The 22,198-nt window shown below is 44.1% G+C and overlaps 1 protein-coding gene across 1 annotated transcript in view; it reads right to left on the reverse strand.

The window, feature by feature from the left end:
* The window catches only part of LOC108412619 (oxysterol-binding protein-related protein 10), a 76,589-nt gene extending 57,900 nt beyond the window's left edge, over positions 1-18,689 (reverse strand). The window contains exon 1 of the mRNA XM_017684713.2: positions 18,175-18,689. Coding sequence (XP_017540202.2) covers positions 18,175-18,401 — 227 coding nt within the window. The 5' untranslated portion in view covers positions 18,402-18,689. The remainder of the gene's footprint in view (positions 1-18,174) is intronic.
* Positions 18,690-22,198: the final 3,509 nt, after the last annotated feature.

A 22,198-nucleotide genomic window follows, 5' to 3' on the forward strand; every position in this document is an offset into this window, starting at 1 on the left:
AAATTTAAATAGATTTGGCCTTTGTTGCATATTGTTGCCTCAAGGCAACAAACCATAAAAGGGCCTCTGCACACTATCTTTCAGAAAAAAAAAAAAAGATTGATTTTACTAATTAGGTCAATTTTATGCAAGAAAACTAAGCCAAACAATTTCTAAACTATTGGTTTCATAGTGTGTGCAATGGAGTGTTAAGAGGATTTGTGGCTAATTCTATAAAGTAAAAAAGGAACATATCGCTAAATTTTCCATCTGCCAAAATAAGATCCCTCTGCAGCGCCCCCTATGATTCAGCTGTGCTACAGGTGCACAGAACCACAGCATGAATCTACATGTCAATATGCAAATCAGTCAGCCAATGTTACTGCCCCCTGTTAGGTCTATGGGGTTTTCAGTGTTATTTCAGCACCAAGCTAATGATGGTGAACGTTCACTTTCCCACTCAGGGTTTAATTTTACCCTAGTCTACAAAGCCACCTATTAGCAGGGATGGGCTATACGGCAAACGCATCATATCACCATCACCTGGTGACACAATCTACTAGTAGTTCCACACTTACATAGTACATTATTTAATTAGTACAATTATTTTACACACTGCACTAAAGCCAATTAAACATGACCAATGATGAAACACGCACTTAGTCAGTGTTTAGTACTGACGTCACAATATGCTCAGAAAAGTGGGGTTTATCACAAAAAAATAATAACAATAACAATAAGATATCATCATATTGCCCACCTCTACCATAAAACGTGGCCAAGAACCGCCTACCTCGTCAGGAAGAGGCCATCTGAGTAACATGCCAAACAACCCACTGTTTTGGTGCACCGTGGGGAGGGGTGGGGGAGGCATTCCCGGAAATCCCACAGATATACGGTCAGGTCCATAAATATCTGGATGTTGAAAATGACTGATTTAGCAGCTCAAAAGTAACTGGACACACGAGTGGAATGTTCAGCAGCTTCTGAATGATAGCGGAATTCAGTGGAAACTCAAACACTCAGTCTTCAGCCACAGACTCTCAGCACTGAGTAAACTTCATAGAAAACAGTGCTGAAGGTGAAGTTTGGGTACTTTGACACATTTACTGTGATGCAAGTAATCAGGTCCAATACCAGATATCCAGGCCTAGCAGGGCCGGAGTGGGCGGAAATTATATGGTGCAGATCAGCCCACCTTAAACTCTAACTGCCTTGCTCCTGTTATACACACACACACACACACACACACACACACACACACACACACACAAACAAACATACACATCATCGCCTTTGTTCAACCCAATTTTTCCCAAAACCTGTGAACTTCTCCTTTTCTCCTACTCTTAGCTCTTCTTTATTATTTCTACGCTACACTGAGAAAAACAGGATGGTTGGATGGTACCACTTTACCATGCTTCATTTGATAACCCTGAGGCTGATCCCTGATAGCGCTGTCGGCCCACTGATGGCGAAGCTGGTGGTCCACTGGTGTTCTGCTGAGTGAATTCCAGGTGGCCCACCAGCCTAACTCACTTATTTTTCCTTCCTTCCTTTCTTTCTTTAGTAATCATCGAAATCCAGCTCAGCGACAGCAACAACATTTTCCATAAAATGATTTTATATCAGGCCTAGTCATTATTTTTGGATTCGGGACAGTAATCTGGGTGGTCCAAGGTGAACCGTCAGCAGAAAACGGTCAGCGGGGTGCTGCCCTTATCGATCCAGTGGACGTGTTGGCTTCCTATTGGAATTTCTGTTCCACCTTAAATCAGTGCACCAGTTACAGTCTCGCGACCAAACAAGTGCTGCATCATTTAAGGCGGAACGGGATACAAGAATAAGAACTTCATCTTCATCTAATCTCTCTTCACTGCAGGAGTTACAGTCAACAAGGCTGAAGAGCTTGAGGAGACGGCCACTCGTCTACCCCTTAAACTGCTGCATACACACATATGTATGTTACATATATCGGAGTGTTCCTATGCCTTTAAGATCAGATCCTATGCATTTTAGATCAGAGTAAACGGTACAAAACATTACCAGCCCACCAGGAACCCTCCAGATGACCTACTCTGGCTTTGGGGCCTACGATCATCACTGCTAACACTAAACGTGACACCAGTTATCAATATGGGTGACGCATCACCCAGCAGCAGGACAGAGCGCAGAAAAGTGGGGAGAGTCAAGGGAATGTGGGGGGGGATTGGGACAGGGCCAATCAGGGCCTCCACATTACACATACACCAACCCAACACACCAAGTCAATGTTTAACTTTCAGCAGCGTTTCCAGTAAACTTTACACCCAGTCGAACCCGACACGAGCAGGAAGGGAACGCGGAACTGCCGCACAGCATGCCTAAACAAACACGTCTAATAAGACCAGGACCCGACCGATACACTGATAACATCAGCCCACACTGACACACGTTCATCCGTACTGACAAAACACGCGCGTAAACAATATTACACACATTTCTAAAGGGACAACTCAGTGATGAGAATCACGGTTCAGTTAAAGGTTTGTGCTCTTATTTTTGAAATATGTCCTTAAACCACCTTTTAATAAAGGTTTTGTAGTAATCATTACCTCAGAAATGATTCAAGACAGAGTTATGAGCATAAAACAGAGACAGACAGGCCTATAAGTATTTCACTGAGGCAGGCAGACAGCAGGCCCAAAACTTCCAAATATGGGCTTTCCGTTCCAGGAGCAGATAGTGTAGATTATGAAAGGAGATCTTTGACGGTGGGTGCGCCTGGCCTAGGAGCCTTGAGAAGTGTTGCCCATTCAGCGAAAACAAGCCTGCCGTTAGTAAGTAAAACAGATAAGAACCGGTAGAAGCCAGCCCATCAATCAAAGAAGACCTCATGTGCCAGGATAAGGGAATTATATAAAATATAGGAAACAAAGGTTCCTAAGAAAGCTAGAAGAACAGTTCTATTGATTGGTGATTTCAGGATGTATCAAGAATAGGTGGAGCGATGATCTCACCCTTCCCACCCCAGGGAGGGGTGATGTTTTCGCTCATAGGTGGTATAAAACGTATGGTTTTTGAAGTGTCTGTATATTTTGGCTTTCGGGCGCCAACTTTGTCACGTTGGAACTAATAAAGACGCCTTTTCTTCCCTTCGAACCGAGCCTGCGGCTGAAGTTTGGTCTTTTCATCTGACTGATTTTTTATTTTTTTTGCAAGATTGATCCTTCGCTTCTTTTTAACTTTTGCAAGAACGCTTTTTCAACTCTTACTTTGCTACTCTTTTCAAATTAGAAAACAGATTAAATTAAAAGCAAAACTTTGATGTGACTTTAATTAATTAGTAACGTTTTTTCCACATCATCGGGAACTTTGGAGCGGAGGACAGAGAGCTCTTTTGGTCTCGACAATAACACAATCAGTGCATCCAAATTAGGGATGCCAAACGATTCAAATAAATAACTCTTTAATACGCATAACTATATCTTACGTAATGACATCTGATCCTAAAGAATTTCCCCATTTTTAAAGCAGTTTATTTTTGTTATCGCTATGCGAGAGGACAGAATGAGCAGAATTATTCAACAACATTAGAGTCGCCATAGAAAAATACATTAATGACTAACAAATATGGCGTTAATTAACTGTGCTCATGGGTTAAAAGATTCTCTCTAATTAGCTCTAATACAAATGCAATTCTAACAACACATAAAACTCTAGAAAGGGAAAGTTCATGAACGAACTTTAAGTTGGCTTAAAAAAGGCAGCTGATTACGTTAAAATGGTGGAAGACGGTTGATGGTTGTTAGTGTTGCCAACATGTTGCTAAGTGGTTGCGGCAGTACCCGAGGTAGATGGTAATGTGTTTCTAGGTGCTACCATAAACTGCTACCTTAAAACCACTGCCACCTTAAATACAGTGCCACCTTAAATTTACAAATAAATTCAATAGAACGCCACCTTAAATTTCCTAATACCTTAAATATGCTAAATATTTTGAAGTTCAACGCACTTCAAATTCCCTGCCACCTTAAATGCAGTTCCACCTTATATTTACTGATATCTTAAATTCACTGCCATCGTAAGTGCTATTACATCTTAAATTCAGTGCCACCTTAAACTCATTATTTGTGCTGTTATTGCTGTCCATGACGCTGTGAGTGTCTGTGGGACTGATTTGCATTGTGACATCACTTGGGGCAGCTGGACTTGAATGTCCCAAAAATCCCACCAATCATTTCCTATGAGAAAAAACATCAACGCTTATATTTTTTGGCACTCTGGGTTTTATTGAGTTTAACAAGTGTAACTATTGAGAACTTACAATTATTTCAGAGCGTAAAGCGTCCTTTAACTAAAACTGCTGGAGTTTCCAATATTACCAGTTATTTTACCCTTTGGCTTCTTAAAATGTTTGTATCAGTCAAGCCCTATAACACTTTGCAAAGGTTTTAGGAGGAAAAAAGCTGTTTACCTGGCCAGTAAGTGTTAATTCGTTCTAAAGCGAACTAATAGATCAATTATAATAAACACAGATAACATTAATACACTTTACAAGAGATTTTCTGTATGTCAGTGTGTTAGGTTAGTTATTTCCTGCCCTTTCCTCAAAGAAGCCAGCTTCATTTCCACTGCTTCACATTCATTCTAATGACCTATGGTGTTTTTTTTTCATGCAGCAATACAATGGTCAAAATAAAAATTTCAAAAAAACGTCCTGAGGCCTTTAAAGCTTTTTGCACAGTACTGTATACTAAGCTGGTCCAGCCCAACTCGGCCACAGGGACCACAGCTGCACATCAGAATAAATGAAACTACAAAAACCACAGAGATCTTCCAGCACTCGGCGCCGAGTAACTGTGGGGAGCCAACGCCGAGCTCCCCGCTTGGAGCCATTCAGTGCTGCAGCCAGCAGCTTGATTCATCAGTTTGATTCATCAGGTTTGTGCCAGACTGCTCCAGTCTGGGTCTCCGTTACAGAGCACAAACACAACCTGCGGTCAGAAACGTCTCTCAGAGCAGCAGAGCGAGTAAATGAAGCAGAGGAGGCAGCTGTTTCTAGAATAAAGCATCTTTACCGTGCTTTTGCAGAGCGTCTGAACGTTCCTCATAAACTCAGGCACAAAACGCTGCACTTTATATGGTCTATTCATGAATCTGGCCGAGACTCATGAATATAAAGTGGTAAACTCAAGCAACGTCCATGATATCCAAGTTTTCAGGCAAATAATGACCGCAGCAAAGGTAAAAGCAGCTTTCCAAAAAACAACGTTACAGTGGTGGTGATGGGAACCGGGCGTCGCCATGACTACAACACAGATATAGACACTTTATTTACCATCCAGAACCACCAGAGAACCTACACGAGTCTTCTGAGCTTATATGGAATGTCGATGATGGAAAACAGTGGAAAATCTGGAATAATGAGTTTTCTTTGGGGACTATTTTGCCGCACAGCGCCCTGCATGTCTCCCTCCACCATGAATGGAGTTGAAGTTCTCTAAACTCTCATAAAACAGCGTCTCAGTCATCAGGCAGTGAATTCAGAACCAGCTCATGTAGGAACTTTCTGTGAGGAGCTTTTAGAGGGACGTCTGGTTCCTATCACCACCACTGGGAACGGTTCTGCCTCGGTCAGTTTATCTAGAACAGTATGTATATATACACCGTGCCATGAAAAAGTCTGTAATGGCAAAATATATATAATCAAAAGTTAAAAACACATTTGGGTCGTTTAACCGATTCAGCCCTTTATAAATGCATTTATTCTATTAAAACAAATGATTGAACATTCCATTTTGTCAGTACCAAAACAATCAGAACACTTTCAAAACTTCACCAAATGTTTCAGTAGTGACCACTTTGGGTTCATTTTGATCAGAACTCAAAAAACGCAGCTAGTACTTGACCAGAAAACACAGCTTTGGACAGCTGTTCACACATAAAAGCATAAAACACAAAACGGTTTACTTATTTGGAGGAAATCTCAGTTTTTGGTACTGACGATTCTTAATGTTCCACACTGATTTTCAGACTTTGAGACACATTTACTTCAGAACAATGGGATCTAACCGCTCAACATGTGGCCATGAGGGACAGGGATGAAGCCTCACAGCCTGCTCTGAAATGCAGGGGTGTGGCTAAAATAAGGCTCCACCTACAGACTAAAACTCTGTTTCAGTAGTGACTTGATGATGAATCTAACTTTCATCTTCACTTTAGACAAAATCAAAACAAGTTTAAATAAAAGAAGTACTGTTTTCACACACGTGAATTTGGGGGTTAGAGTTTGTGACGCACCTCGCACTAAAAAGCAGCCTCTAAATGAGACTAATAAGCTCTTCTAACGCCTTGGGTTAAAAGGAGCATCAGATTACTGACCTGCCGCCACAAGATGCTGAATCTTCTACCATCGTCCTGGCAACCGGACTCGAGTGGTCCAGAACTCAAAGCTCGGGTGCCACGGCAACCTTGCAATGCACTACGATCCAGGTTTGGTCCCCAGTAGCAACATGTGCAACCATAGTTACCAATCTAGCTAATGCACAGACACCAGATCAGATGCTCTTCTTCAGCTCCCAGAGTTTAGACTGATCCTGAGGCCTACGCAGTTTTGGGAACTGTGGGCAAAATTCATATCATATACACTAACAATCCATAACACCTACTCACACGTGTGTATGTATGTGCATTATCCCTTACACAAATGACAGATATTCTAACAAGACAGTACAGTGCTCATCCCTGTTTGATCATGCATCAAGGGCAGATCGAAGGAGTGGCAGCTGCTACACCCTTTGTAGTGCTTGCCACGCCAACGCAGGGTGATTCAAACAGGTTCATCCGATTTCAAAGCACCATATTTTTACAGCCATGAGGCGCCGAGGAACCAATCACAATCCAACTGTAAGAGGGGGTCATAGAGTTTCTGACTGGCTCCTTCAGTCTGAGAGGAGCTGAGACCCCTGAGCAGAACGTTCTGCGTTCTCCACGTCAATCAGAGTGAATCCGTCAGAACTGGGCAGCGGGATTTTCATCAGCAGTGAAGCTCCAGCAGCTCAGAGCGTTCGGCGCTGGTTCCACAGCACTGGATGATCTCCGAAATCCCACTGAAAGAGCCGTGAGAGCAGCGACGCCCGACACGCTCAGTCCAGTCTGGGATGAGTTTGACTGTGGTGTTGATGTCGTCCGTACAGCTGGAGGAGGTTCAGACTGAGACCTTGTAGAACTACATAATAAACTTTATGATCATTTAACCTGTTTACAGCTCACTGCACTGATCTGTGATGATTTACATTTGAAACACATCATTCTGATATCAGATAAATCCCTGTATATTGTCAAATATTGTTTGGCCCAAGGTTCTACTAAAGAAAGGCTCATGATCATCCCTAAAACACTCTTTACGGAAAGGTTAATGAGTTTGCATGATGATGCATATTCTGAAAACACCCTCTTGCCTCCCGTTTCCAAATCCCGCCCCTTCCACAGTAATTATTATTATTATTATTGTGTAATTTTCCACAGTTGTACATTGTACAACGCAGGTCATACTGTGTTACGCTGTATGCTTGTGCATATTGTTCTACTACAGAGTCAAACTGCATCTTGACGCACCAGAAACAATCACAATCACCACTGACCACAGTAAAAGGGTCAATAAATCAATATCGAGCAGATTAGTCCAAGCACAACAGACAACAATTTGAAGAAACAAATAAGCGCCAGCTTAATAATAAAAAAAATAGACTAGCAGAATCTTCACATGATCCTTTAACGTTAAGCCATAAGACCAACTTCTGCCAAACGCTGACCAGTGCCAAACACTATCTTAGCAGACTAATGACTTGGAGTGGTTACCGTCTACTGTATTGAGCTCCGTGTCAACACTAACACAACTACAGAAGTTCAGTACCAAACACAACACAAGCACCGGGGTCATTAGCCATCTAACTAACAGGGTACCTGAATAACCGCAGCTACACTGGTGCTGCAGTCCTTCCTCGGGTAATGCTCGCCTGTTCTAAACTACAGTTAAACTCAATTCAGCCCTCCAGTCACTATTAAGCAACCACAAGCTTTCCGTTCTTTAGCGGCGCACCGTGTGCTTTGAATGTAAAACTCCAGCTATGGTGAAAAGGTGAGAACATGTAAATATGAGACCGCAACAGAAAACAGAACACAGTGTCATTTTGTACCCATTTCCAAAGCCAGAAACCAACTTACAAACTTGCAGACTGAAGAGTTTTCAGTCTGCAAATTACATGCTTTGTTACTTTAACGACCCTAAAAAGTCAAAATATCAATGGAAATGTCTACTTCCAGGCATTGAGTCATCAAAGCCAAGAGGGAAATGATCCACAGGCATTTAAGTAGAAGCAGGCACCAGTTCGATCCCCTCGGCTGACAGTCTGTGACTGAAGTGCCCTTGAGCAAGACGCCTAACCCCCAACTGCTCCCCAGGCACCGTGGATAGGGCTGCCCACTGCTCCAGGCAAGTGTGCTCACTGCCCCCTAGTGCGCGTGTTCACTAGTGTGCATGTATGTGAGTGTTTCACAGTTGGCTGATGGCTCTGAATTCAGTTCAATTCTCAGGGTATAAACAGGGACTTTTGTTTATAGCAGTTTCTGAGCTCAGGACCGGCTTTCTCTCTAAGCTATTGGTAACTATCAAAGATACATTATCTACGTAGACAAAGCTGTAATGATTACCGTGACAAACAGTAGCTTTTCTGAGGGAATTGTGGATATCGTCAGCACTTCTAAAACACTGATCAAGTGTACGTCTTATTAAAAACACTGACTGAGAGCATCTCGTTTAACTGGGTTGCGCAGTGAGGTAAAATACTGAATAAAAATCACTCTGCATGAGTTTTTTTTAACGGTACGGTCATTTTTTTGGTAGTGCCTTGTGTCTGTGCGTCACTATATTTAGGTATCGTGCCATGATATAAAATATGAGCGTTGAATGTATTGCGATACTTCTGCCATATCACCCAGCCCTACGTGGCAGTATGCTTTAGCCTACAATGACTGACAGGTTTTAAGTTTACTGTGTTATTTTTTTATCGACATCACGTTTGATTTGAACTTCGTTAGGTGGTCTTCACTGTGCAGACGTCATGCCTGTGGCGAGTGGACGAGTGCTTTATAGCGAAGGTCGTCGCAGTGTTGGTTGTGTTTATGTAAATCTAGTGTTCTGATTGATGTGAACAGTCTGGCTATTATTGGCAGCAGCGCTGCACTAGATCGAATGACAACTGCACTGCTGCCAGACTGTATCCTGACGTTATGACATTGGATATATTGTGAGACATTGAAAAACACCCCCCATTTTCACAAATCCACACACTTCTGTGGGAACACAAATGTAGAGAAATAAGCGCAAGTGCTAGATATGTGTGCTCCCACCACTGCCATCATTCTCCGGGTTCCGGTGGTCGTATCATATATCGCCACAGTAAGGCACCCAGACAGCAAGGTGTACAAGAACAGCCCTGATCCCTCCTTGGTGCCCTAGCCTCAGGAGGGTTTTTTCAGGCTAGTCTGAACAACCCTAGAAGGAGTACAATGATAGTGGACAAGATGTCCATGCACCTATTTCACATCCATACATTATGTATGCCTCATATAAAGGAACCAGCTCTATTTCACAAAGCAAAATAAGACCCTCTACCCTCTGAAGGTCCAGGCAGGCGTCTCGCTGAAGAAAGCAGTCGCGCTTTACAAAGCAACCCGTCAGGCTGAGTGGAGGATTACAGTAAAAGCAGGCAGCAAAAAGGCCTCAGTGCACAAAAAGGGCAGAGTGTGATGGAGAGGCTTATTTTCTAGGAGTACAGGCCACTGCAAAGAGAGACTCTCTCTCTATCGGCTCTAATGCACACCGAGCATTTAGCCTCGTATATAAAACAGAGAACAAGCCTTTCACACCATCACACATACATGGACATCTACAATGACAGCATCCATTACCAGGCTCTGAGTAACAGGTAGATAAGGCAGTGGTCACCAGCCCTCCTCCTGGAAGTCTACTGTCCAGCATCAACCAGCATCCAACATGCTGCAGCCTCCCTTACCTAACATCAAGCAAGAACCTCCCAAGAAGTTAATGAGCTGGAGCTGGTGTGGCAGGTTGTGGTTGGAGCTAGACTCTGCAGGAACCATGGCTGGTGACCACAGCTCTAATACAGAAATTTCCCACTATGACACACACTTGTCATTTTCGCATCATAATAAAATACGTTTTCGATAACAAACGTTTCTATTGATTTCTGTCACAAGTGCCTAATCGCAATTATTTTAGCAGATCACAATCATTTCCCACACATGGCCAAGCCTGTCTGGAAAACCAGTGGTGGATCTCCTCCATCTGATGGTGGGCGAAACGGTTCATCAAGCCAAAAGAATTCGCCTTTTTCTTCAGGGTGAGAATTCCTAAGGTCATTACGCACCCAGTTTGAATTATTCCTGCAATTTTTTTGGCTCAAGATTTTCCAGGTGGTGCAAATGTAACATTTTTTTTGCCCTCCGTTCAGTTTTTACATGCAATATGAACTCACTCCACTAACCACTGGTATCTCTGGCATTGACCTGGTGATTGAAATGACCATTTGACCATGACCCAAGAACTAGAACTCCAGACCAGGGGTGCTGGGCGGAGGGCAAAAAACACAGAATATTACAAATAAAGAAGTGGGGAAGGCTACAAATAACATTTTTATTTTTTAATTTTATTTGTATTTTATAAAATTACTTATTTTATTATTAGAATTAGGAAGGAATATATATTTAATAGGTGAAATACAGTATGAAATACGTTAGTTCTCTCATTGGGTGAGGGGGTGGGGTTAGGGTAACTCAAGCAGGCCAAATCAAATAGTCTTGGCTAGCCCTCTTTTAGACACACAACGAATCCGTCTGACTTTTGTGGCACTGTGTCTGAATATTTTACCTTTTCATGTCATTTATTTGCACCATGTTCTGCTTGTAAAATACTTTATTCAGGAGTTTTATTTGAAGCATTAACTGGATTTCGCTGCGTACAGCCACCAGACATAACACTGTTTCATGTGGGTCTGTTTTTCTTGAAGCACCATTTTAAAATCTGCCTGCCCTTCCATATCATGCAAAAATAAAGGTTTTGGACCGGTCACTTCGGCCAACGGCCTCTTCCAGTTAAAGCAGGTGGTTCTCGGCATCAAAGCGCCTGGTGATATTCACAACTTTGGGGCTTGTGAGAGTAACTTCAGTCACCTAACAAGTCTTGGCTAACTGAATACATTGCACACACTCGATTCTTCTGCAAGCATTTCCTTTAAAGCAATAGGTACATTCCATTCCTTCATCTGTAGAACGACACACACTTCCTCTTCACAGCCAGCCAGTCACCTCTAATCACGGAAACACTCAGTAACACCGCAACAGTCCACACACAACTGCACACCCGTCAGAGTCCATCTCCATCTCACATTTCTGCTGCGTTACTCTTCACCTCCCTGTTTTCTGTCTGAGGAGAAAGCCTCGTCTGCTGGGCTCTCCAGCCACTGCGTTCAAACGAAAGCACACAGAAAAATCCACCACACCCACCCCGAATGTAGCCCGTCAGTCACGTCTGGTGTCTCAGGTCTGCTTTAGCTTCAGCACTTGAGCTGTGAGGTTACACTAGCTAACAAGCTCACACTTCACCACTTGGCATGGCGCAAAACTGTGGGCCTAGATGACCCACACGTCTCAAAAACGTGGACTCTTTATTTTTTAAGCCAATGTCTTTGGCATTTCCAGCCGCCAGTTAGGCCTCCCCGAGTCACATGATGTGCAGGACTGCCAGTTATAAATCGAGAAATATGTTTTTCTATTTTTACTCGCCTTTGAATTTGCAGCAGCTTCCCTCGAGCAAAGGTGGAAATATTTAGTAGCTCAATATGAAAACTAGCTTGTGTGATGCAATGTACTGTAACCTCGGCGAGGAACATGCAGGACCTGGACGCGCTGTGGACCGGAGGAGATGCTCCGTTATTAGTTTTTTCACATGTACAGCGCACAGCTCCAATTATTGGTGGTTAGCCAGAAGCCTGTCCAAAGTAAAGAGCTAACAAATCCCACCTGACTCCACTCACAGGCACAGACAAGCAGGTTAACACTGTCATTTTACCAGCAACACCTATTCCAGCTAAAACACAGACTTGCTGGAGCCGCAGTGGCAACGGTGCCGCGATATTACAATTCAGAAACATAAAAACTCAGTAAACACTTTTATATCGTCCATGTAGCTGCAACCGTTTCCGAGAGGCTAACAATCTACTTTGTTCACTTAAACCACCCAAATAGCAAGAGAGAGTTGGTCCAGTGATGGAAAAGCTTGTGGCCGACTAGCGTCTTGCCCATCGTTTTCCACGTGTTCCGCTAGCATTTAAGCAGAGTTTCAGAGAAAATGCCACTCTTGTGCCGCTCATTTTCCAAACATGAGCGAATTACTTCATTTTCAATTCATTTTATTTAAGTTGGCATGGCAACAAAGCAACCACTTAGCAACACCCCAGCAACCACCTGGAATACCACAGCCACTGCCTAAAAACACTCCAGCAACCAACAGATACCACAGCCACTGCTTAGAAACACTGTAGCAACCACTAGCAACTGCATAGCAACCAGCTAGGCTACCATAGTAACCACTTAGCAAAACCCAGCAACCTGCAGGGATACTATAGCAACCACTTAGCAACATCCTAGCAACCACCAGGGACACCATAACAACATCCTAGCAACCACCTGGAATACCCACGGTAACCCCTTCATAACACCCTAGCAACCAGCAAGGATAAAATAGCAACTGTGTAGCAACTAGCTGGGTTACCATAGTAACTACTTAGCAGCATCCTAGCAACCACCAGGGACACCGCAGCAACACCCTAGCAACCACCAAAAGATACCACAGCAACTGCATAGCAACACTCTAGCAATAAACTGAGTTAAATAGCAACCACTTAGCTACACCCGAGTACCCATCACTGATACTATAGCAAGCACAATCACTGCTTCCTCTTCAGGAAAGGCGTCTTACGTCCACATATGTAGTCGTGACTGACGCGGCTTTTTTCTGAATTTCTACAAACACCATTTCATTTTATAGTAAATGAGTTTGGGCTGGTTTATGTTTATGAACAGACGCCTACAGATCAACATAGTAAAGGAGCTCATCTGTGATCCTGAGTTTAAAGCCAGTTTTTATTCAACTTAAACTTGGAACTAAGTTGTAAATAAATCTGAAACTGAAACTTTGCTTGTGTGTAAAAAGTGATTTCAGAGCCACTCGGTTCTCCCTGATGGAAACTGTTTACCTTCAGTGTTTTGTGCTTCTGATCATTTTAATAGACGTCAGCGTCACTAATTAATGACGTTCTATTAAAAGACTGGTTTACCAAGAGAGACGCTGGAGGACTTTCACCTGAAATGAGTTCATGAAGCCAGTCTGGTTATAAAAATGATAACAGGACATCAGAGCCAGAATTACTCTTTTAGTACTTTTACTTTATACTTAAGTACATTTGAAGGGAAATACTTTAGTACTTTTACTCCAGTGGAGGTCTAAAGGGGGTCTCTACTTTAACCCAAGGACATGGTTTGTGTACTTCGTCCACCTCTGCTCAGGACGAAATCATATTTAATAATATTCAATCCCACTTCTGAAACCAATGAAGAAAAAAATGCTACTTTACACACAAAATTCCAAAAATACATACAAATATAAAACTTCGTACTGTCCAAACAGAGCAGGCTGGCATGCTAATCTTTAAACACGCGGTATCTACAGGAAACTAAATTAACCACAGATACAAATCATGAATAAAATTAAACTAGCACCTTTCTACAACCCAACACACGGAAAGCCTAGCAAAGCGGCACTGCCCACCTTAAAGCCTGAATCCCATCCGAAACCACATATGACTGGATGCGGTGTGAGACGAGTGAACATCTAGGGAAGCAGGAGCCCAACGCCAGGCTCCATAAGCTAATATTAGTTCTTAGCTACGTTAGCCTCTTCACTCCAGCGCTGAAGCTAAAGCAGCACTTCAGACCCCGAACAGGCCTCGGCTAATTGGCTGCGCCTGGACTAAGAGGACAATTGTGAAAACCTGATTTCTGGCCAAACTACTGCTGTAACCAACGGCCGCGTGCGGGTGACTCAAGTTCGTGGGATTTATCAGAACAATGTGCCTGAGAAAACATTCCCGACACGCCGCACTGGAGCCGATCAGATATCCTCCCAGAGGGAGAGAGGCAGCAGCGCTGGAGCTGGTGAAACAGTGCGGCAGGAAGAACTGGGCCACGCTGGCCTAATAACGGCGCTAGCCCAAGGACATGGCTCTCTGCTCACACGCCCGGCTGGACGAGGAGCTCCAGTTAAAGGGTCAGCGGGTCGGCTTTCTCCGTCTCCTTTAGCCGAGGGGGGAATAAAAGAGACAACAGGCAGCGGAAAGCGTATCTCGGAGCAAATTCAGAGAGGAGGAAAGCTCTCTCTGATCTCGTTAGCAGAGCGTGAGCGCCGGTGCCATTCTCTTCGCTTCCTCCGGCTATGGCACGAGTCCAGCTCACTGAGGCGGAGGCAGCCTCGGCCTGTTGTGCCAACACAAGCACGCCCTGCCCTGCAAGCCCGCTCCAGCAGACCTCGGACAGGTGGCAGCCATTCGCTTAAAGGAATAATTTACCCCGCCAATTAGCACGGTGCTAACTGCTGCCTACAGCTGCGAAGCATGTGGAGACGGTCGGGATCTCTAACAGAACTGACTCCGTGGTTTCGGACGCTGTATCTGCTCTCCGTGGACTAGAGTGCAATAGCACAGTTGCCCTGACAGTGGGCCACCGTCGGCCCACTGACGGCGAAGCCGGTGGTCCACTGGTGTTTTGCTCAGCGATTTCCAGGCGGCCCACCAGTGTTTAAGTAGAGCATTAGACATTTTCCACTCAGTCCCATTCACTTATTTTTCCTTCCTTCCTCTCTTCAGTAATCCTCTAAATCAGTTTAAGCAAGTCATTTTAATGTCGTACAGCGTCGGCGGCAACAGCAAATCATTTTATTTCATTTTTACCATTTTATTTTCTTTCTCTCACTTGTTTGGCGTAAGTTTATTTTCTAAAATAAAAGTCTCATTTAAAATCTGTCTGAGGAGGTTAAAACTAGTCAGAGCTTGTAGGCAGAGCGGTAATCTGAGTGGTCCGAGGGTGGACCAGCAGCGGGCCGACAGTCAGCGGGGTGCCGGCCTTATTAAGCCACGCTTGCCGTCTTTAGTAAAACTGAAATAGCGAGAGAAGCGAAACACCACCGAAAGCTCTGGATCCACGCACTGACATGTTAGCACTTATGAATCAGATTTTAGCTCACAGGTATTTTGACAGCACAATCTGGCCCTCTTTGAAAAAGGTTTGGTCTGAAGTTTACAGTCAAAATGACTTTAGAAATGCTCAGAACTTTTTTCCTTCGTAATGTTGATCTTCTGACAACGTCAGACTGAATTAAGCACTAAGTAAAGCACTGGTACCGGAAATAAGCGAGCAGCGTCGCCACGAGAGCAGCTGAAACCAAACACTCCTTGACGAAATGAAGGATTTCAACATCCTTCATTTTCTATATGATACATGTTCGTATGTTCAGGTAAAGAGGCTCAATGCTTTTACGTCGCGTCTTCTTCTGAGAGTTTATCGGCTGGTCGTAGAGCAGAAATCTGATTACTGTCTGACTCACGAAGACCTGGAGTTTCCCCGTTATCTGATTACCCAAGTGCAGGCAAACGTGTTGATCGGATTACTGACAAAATCAGATTTTCTAGTTATTGGATTAAATAAAAAGCATAAAAGTGAAATAAAAGCCGCCGTTTCTTTTTCTCTTCTGCACCTTAAACATCACACAAAAACCACGTGAAGCCCGCCTATCATTACACTGCTGCTACACACTGGGTAAAGTCCTGGGTTTCGTTGAGCAACGTCAGAGAAGAAAGGCTTTCGGGTCCTAAAGAACCGCTTGGTGCAAGGTTCCTTAAAGATCCGTCTTCATAAACGAGGTGTGGGACGGTGAAGAATGTCTAAAGTTTAAATTTAAGGAACCTCCATGCAGCAGAAAGACTCTCCACCAAACTGGACTGCTATACCGATGGTTCTACAGCAGTTCTTTTTGCTGTGCCATGACGTCAGAGCCGGCGCACCTCCAAATCGGAAAGACCAGGTCACAGGTCATGCTAAAAAAGTACAACGCAAAGCCCGTGGGCTTCCGGGACAAAGTCTTACACACTCTCGAGAAGAAGATGAACCTGCTTCCAAGTGACGGTCTGTGATGGCGGGAGTGGAACTGGACTGCCTTTAAGGGTTCTTCCCAGAACCGAACGGCCGAGCCAAGAACCATTCAGGAACCAAAGGTACAGCGACTCGCTTCCAACCAGTTCATCATCTTCTCATCCGTCTGTGAGACTCTGTCCCACCTTCACATGCAGCCGCGTCCAAATAAGCTCCTAAGGATTCCGACAAGCCAGCTAATAAATCAGTGGCGTGAAACTCGACCGGTAAAAGGGCCATATCTTAAAAATCTCATCAAATCGGTGGACCAGAGGGGAAAAAGTTCTGATTTCATTTTTAATTAAGGTGGTGCTGTAACCCAAACTGGCTACTGTTCACACAACCTTACTGTAACCTACTGTAACCCTAACCAGCAGTAAAACACAAACACTTAGTCCTTGAAATATTACATGGACACTAGTCCATTTAAACCTGCCCATCTGCTTGAACTAGACAGCCGCCATCCTTTCCTTACTGCAAGTTGTAGGAAAACGATTCAGACTGCATCGACCGTTAAAGCTGACATGGCTACACGAAGCAGCTACATCGGTTCTGCGTTCTCAAAGAAGGCACTTCACTAAAAGTGACGGTGGGGGACGCAGGACAATCCCAGCAGGAGAGAAGACAGTTATGATCTCGTATGGTTCATATCTAGTCACCCAACATCTGCACCTGGCCTCACTAACGCTCTATCAAATCCTCACAGCAATGTTCAACCTCTAGTGTAAAGCCTTCCCAGAAGAGTCGAGGCTGTCACTGCAGCACTGACTCACTATTAACACCCTCTCTTCAGAGGGAACGCCGGAGGAGCAGGGCAACACTGACTTTTAGCATTTTATAAAGTTATTTGCAGCCAAAGATGAGCTGCACCACGTTTACCCTCCACATAGAACATCCGACCACTCTTTAACCTCATTCTGGACCCAGCGTACGCGAGCGCCTGGGCCCATGCACCAGGAACCGCCCTGCACAGTTCATCTGAGCGCACTGCCAGAGCACAGCTGGCTTTAAGGCAGGAGACGTGTCTCCACTGCACGAGTCAATGGACGTGCAAATTAACCCTTTTCAAACTTCTGTGAACTTCACTACAACTTCTAACACGCAGACAGAGGTTCTGACCCTAAACACAGCAGGCCCAGCTGCTTCAGCCTTCATTAAAGCTTACTGCTAACTTTCCTGAACCGGTGAATCCACCAAACTTTCTAAATGCCTGCATAGCTGGACACGAAACACCGTTCCCAGTGGTGGTGATAGGAACCAGACGTCCCCCTCTAAAAGCTCCTCACAGAGTTCCTCACAAGTTCCTACATGAACTGGTTCTGAATTCACTGCCTGATGACTGAGACGCTGTTTTATGAGAGTTTAGAGAACTTCAACTCCATTCATGGTGGAGGGAGACATGCAGGGCGCTGTGCGGCAAAATAGTCCCCAAAGAAAACTCATTATTCCAGATTTTCCATCATCAACATTCCATATAAGCTCAGAAGACTCGTGTAGGTTCTCTGGAGGTTCTGGATGGTAAATAAAGTGTCTATATCTGTGTTGTAGTCATGGCGACGCCTGGTTCCACTTCACACCAAACCCACTCGGAACCTCTGTTTACACCTCGAACATCAAGTTAAGAGGGAAATTTGGGAAATGACTCATTTTACAGTCACTCCAGACCACAGCTGGGTCACATGCGTGGTCGGAGTTCAGCTCTGAGGACTTCATGCTCTCCTGCCTGTGTTCATGTCCCGTGATCTGCCTGCTGTTTGGGTTCTGCCCTTTCCTGATCTCAACAGTACAGGTTCCACGTTCACACACGTGCAGCCTCTTCAAAGTGACTGACCCAAAGAGATCATTTCCACCTAAACCCCCCAAAGAAAGCCCAAGGCAGTGGACCAGTACCTGTTCTGCCAGCCCTGCAGGAGGTTGGTGTATTTGCTCAGCACTCCCTCCAGCTGGGCTCTGCTGCGCCTCCCCATCGAGCCCTGGCCCGGAGAACCAGAACCAGATCCAGATCCCGATCCCGAGCCCGAGCCCGAGCCCGAGCCCGGAGCAGAGCTCTGGACCGAGCGGGCCGTCCTGCGCGCCCAGCTCGCCTTCTCCAGGCCCGCGTGCAGCGTCTTCTCCATGGCCGCGTGCAGAGCAGAGGGAGGCTCTTAGCTGCTGAAGTGGGGCAGATCCTTCATCATCATCCTCATCCTCATCTCCTCCCGCTCAGGGTCTGCTCGCTCCTCTCCATTCCTTCTCCTCCTCCTCCCCCCGGCCTTACACGCGCTCGAGCTGCTCAGTCCGTAAAGCCCCGGCTCTCGTCGCGCGCTCCGGTGGGCAGTAGCATGGCAGGAGAGCGGGCTGTTTACACTGCAGCTGAGAGGCTCGCGCTCTCTCTCTCTCTCTCTCTCTCTCTCTCTCGGTTTTTTCTCTCTCTCTCTCTCTCTCTCTCTCTCTCTCGGTTTTTTCTCTCTCTGTCTCTCTCTCTCTCTCGGTTTTCTCTCTGTCTCTCTCTCTCTCTCTCTCTCTCCTCAGCAGAAGTCCAGCCCACCGCTCAGCTCAGCCACGCGCTGCGCGCTCCCGTCTTCCGCAGCCTAACCAACGCGCGCTCCCGCGAGAAAACGACTGAAGGCTTTTTAGCCCAGCACGTGCCTGTGTGTGAAATGTATCCGGCCGCTGCATCCCGTGTTTGAGTTTAAATCACTGCGATTTTTTCTTCCTTTCTTCTTTTATTTCACTCACTTTCTCGCTTTCTTACGTCTTACATTAGTTTCCTTCTTTCTGTCGCTACTTTCGTGTGTTTTTGGCTTTTTTTTACTGCTTAATTACGTTCTGGTCATTAATTAGTAAAGCATGTGAACAAAATGATTAGTAAAGCATGTGGACGAGACGATTAGTAAAGCATGTGAACGAGACGATTAGTAAAGCATGTGAACAAAATGATTAGTAAAGCATGTGGACGAGACGATTAGTAAAGCATGTGAACGAGACGATTAGTAAAGCATGAGGACGAGACGATTAGTAAAGCATGTGAACAAGACGATTAGTAAAGCATGTGAACGAGACAATTAGTAAAGCATGTGAAAGAGACGATTAGTAAAGTAAGAGAACGAGATCATCAGTAAAGCACATGGACGAAATGATTAGTAAAGCATGTGAACGAGACGATTAGTAAAGCATGTGAACGAGACGATTAGTAAAGCATGTGAAAGAGACGATTAGTAAAGTAAGAGAATGAGATAATCAGTAAAGCACATGGACGAGATGATTAGTAAAGCATGTGAATGAGACGATTAGCAAAGCATGTGAACGAGACGATTAGTAAAGCATGTGGGCGAGACGATTAGTAAAGCATGTGAACGAGACGATTAGTAAAGCATGTGAAAGAGACGATTAGTAAAGTAAGAGAACGAGATAATCAGTAAAGCACATGGACGAGATGATTAGTAAAGCATGGGAATGAGATAATTAGTAAAGTAAGAGAACAAGATAATCAGTAAAGCACATGGACAGGTGATTAGTAAAGCATGTGGACGAGACAATTAGTAAAGCATGTGAACGAGGCGATTAGTAAAGCAGGCGAATGAGACGATTAGTAAAGCATGTGAACGACACGATTAGTAAAGCATGTGAACGAGATGATTAGTAAAGCATGTGGACGAGACGATTAGTAAAGCATGTGGACGAGACGATTAGTAAAGCAGGCGAACGAGACGATTAGTAAAGCATGTGAACAACACGATTAGTAAAGCATGTGAACGAGACGATTAGTAAAGCAGGTGAACGAGACGATTAGTAAAGCATGTGAACAACATGATTGGTAAAGCATGTGAACGAGACGATTAGTAAAGCATGTGGACGAGACGATTAGTAAAGCATGTGGGCGAGACGATTAGTAAAGCATGTGAACGAGACGATTAGTAAAGTAAGAGAACGAGATAATCAGTAAAGCACATGGACGAGATGATTAGTAAAGCAGGTGAACGAGATGATTAGTAAAGCATGTGGACGAGACGATTAGTAAAGCATGTGAACGAGACGATTAGTAAAGCATGTGAACGAGACGATTAGTAAAGCATGTGAAAGAGACGATTAGTAAAGTAAGAGAACGAGATAATCAGTAAAGCACATGGACGAGATGGTTAGTAAAGCATGTGAACGAGATGATTAGTAAAGCATGTGGACGAGACGATTAGTAAAGCATGTGAACGAGACAATTAGTAAAGCATGTGGACGAGACGTTTAGTAAAGCATGTGGACGAGACGATTAGTAAAGCATGTGGACGAGATGATTAGTAAAGCATGTGGACGAGACGATTAGTAAAGCATGTGAACGAGACGATTAGTAAAGCATTTGAAAGACGATTAGTAAAGCATGTGAAAGACGATTAGTAAAGCATGTGAACGAGATGATTAGTAAAGCATGTGAAATAGACGATTAGTAAAGCACATGGACGAGATGATTAGTAAAGCATGTGAACGAGACGATTAGTAAAGCATGTGAACGAGACGATTAGTAAAGCATGTGAACGAGACGATTAGTAAAGCATGTGGACGAGACGATTAGTAAAGCATGTGAACGAGACGATTAGATAAGCATTTGAAAGACGATTAGTAAAGCATGTGAACGAGACGATTAGTAAAGCAGGCGAACGAGATGATTAGTAAAGCATGTGAAAGAGACGATTAGTAAAGCATGTGGGCGAGACGATTAGTAAAGCATGTGAACGAGACGATTAGTAAAGCAGGCGAACGAGACGATTAGTAAAGCATGTGAAAGAGACGATTAGTAAAGTAAGAGAACGAGATAATCAGTAAAGCACATGGACGAGACGATTAGTAAAGCATGTGAACGAGACGATTAGTAAAGCATGTGAACGAGACGATTAGTAAAGCAGGCGAACGAGACGATTAGTAAAGCATGTGAACGACACAATTAGTAAAGCATGTGAACGAGATGATTAGTAAAGCATGTGGACGAGACGATTAGTAAAGCATGTGGACGAGACGTTTAGTAAAGCAGGCGAACGAGACGATTAGTAAAGCATGTGAACAACACGATTAGTAAAGCATGTGAATGAGACGATTAGTAAAGCATGTGGACGAGACGATTAGTAAAGCATGTGAAAGAGACGATTAGTAAAGCATGTGAACGAGACGATTAGTAAAGCAGGCGAACGAGACGATTAGTAAAGCATGTGAACGACACGATTAGTAAAGCATGTGAATGAGACAATTAGTAAAGCATGTGGACGAGACTATTAGTAAAGCATGTGAACGAGACGATTAGTAAAGCAGGCGAACGAGACGATTAGTAAAGCAGGCGAACGAGACGATTAGTAAAGCATGTGAACAACACGATTAGTAAAGCATGTGAATGAGACGATTAGTAAAGCAGGCGAACGAGACGATTAGTAAAGCATGTGAACAACACGATTAGTAAAGCATGTGAATGAGACGATTAGTAAAGCATGTGAACGAGATGATTAGTAAAGCAGGCGAACGAGACGATTAGTAAAGCATGTGAACGAGACAATTAGTAAAGCATGTGGACGAGACGATTAGTAAAGCATGTGGATGAGACGATTAGTAAAGCAGGTGAACGAGACGATTAGTAAAGCATGTGAACGACACAATTAGTAAAGCATGTGAACGAGATGATTAGTAAAGCATGTGGACGAGACGATTAGTAAAGCATGTGGACGAGACGTTTAGTAAAGCAGGCGAACGAGACGATTAGTAAAGCATGTGAACAACACGATTAGTAAAGCATGTGAATGAGACGATTAGTAAAGCATGTGGACGAGACGATTAGTAAAGCATGTGAAAGAGACGATTAGTAAAGCATGTGAACGAGACGATTAGTAAAGCAGGCGAACGAGACGATTAGTAAAGCATGTGAACGACACGATTAGTAAAGCATGTGAATGAGACAATT

The sequence above is a fragment of the Pygocentrus nattereri genome, chromosome 11 (assembly GCF_015220715.1).
Source record: "Pygocentrus nattereri isolate fPygNat1 chromosome 11, fPygNat1.pri, whole genome shotgun sequence".
Taxonomy (NCBI): Eukaryota; Metazoa; Chordata; class Actinopteri; order Characiformes; family Serrasalmidae; genus Pygocentrus; species Pygocentrus nattereri.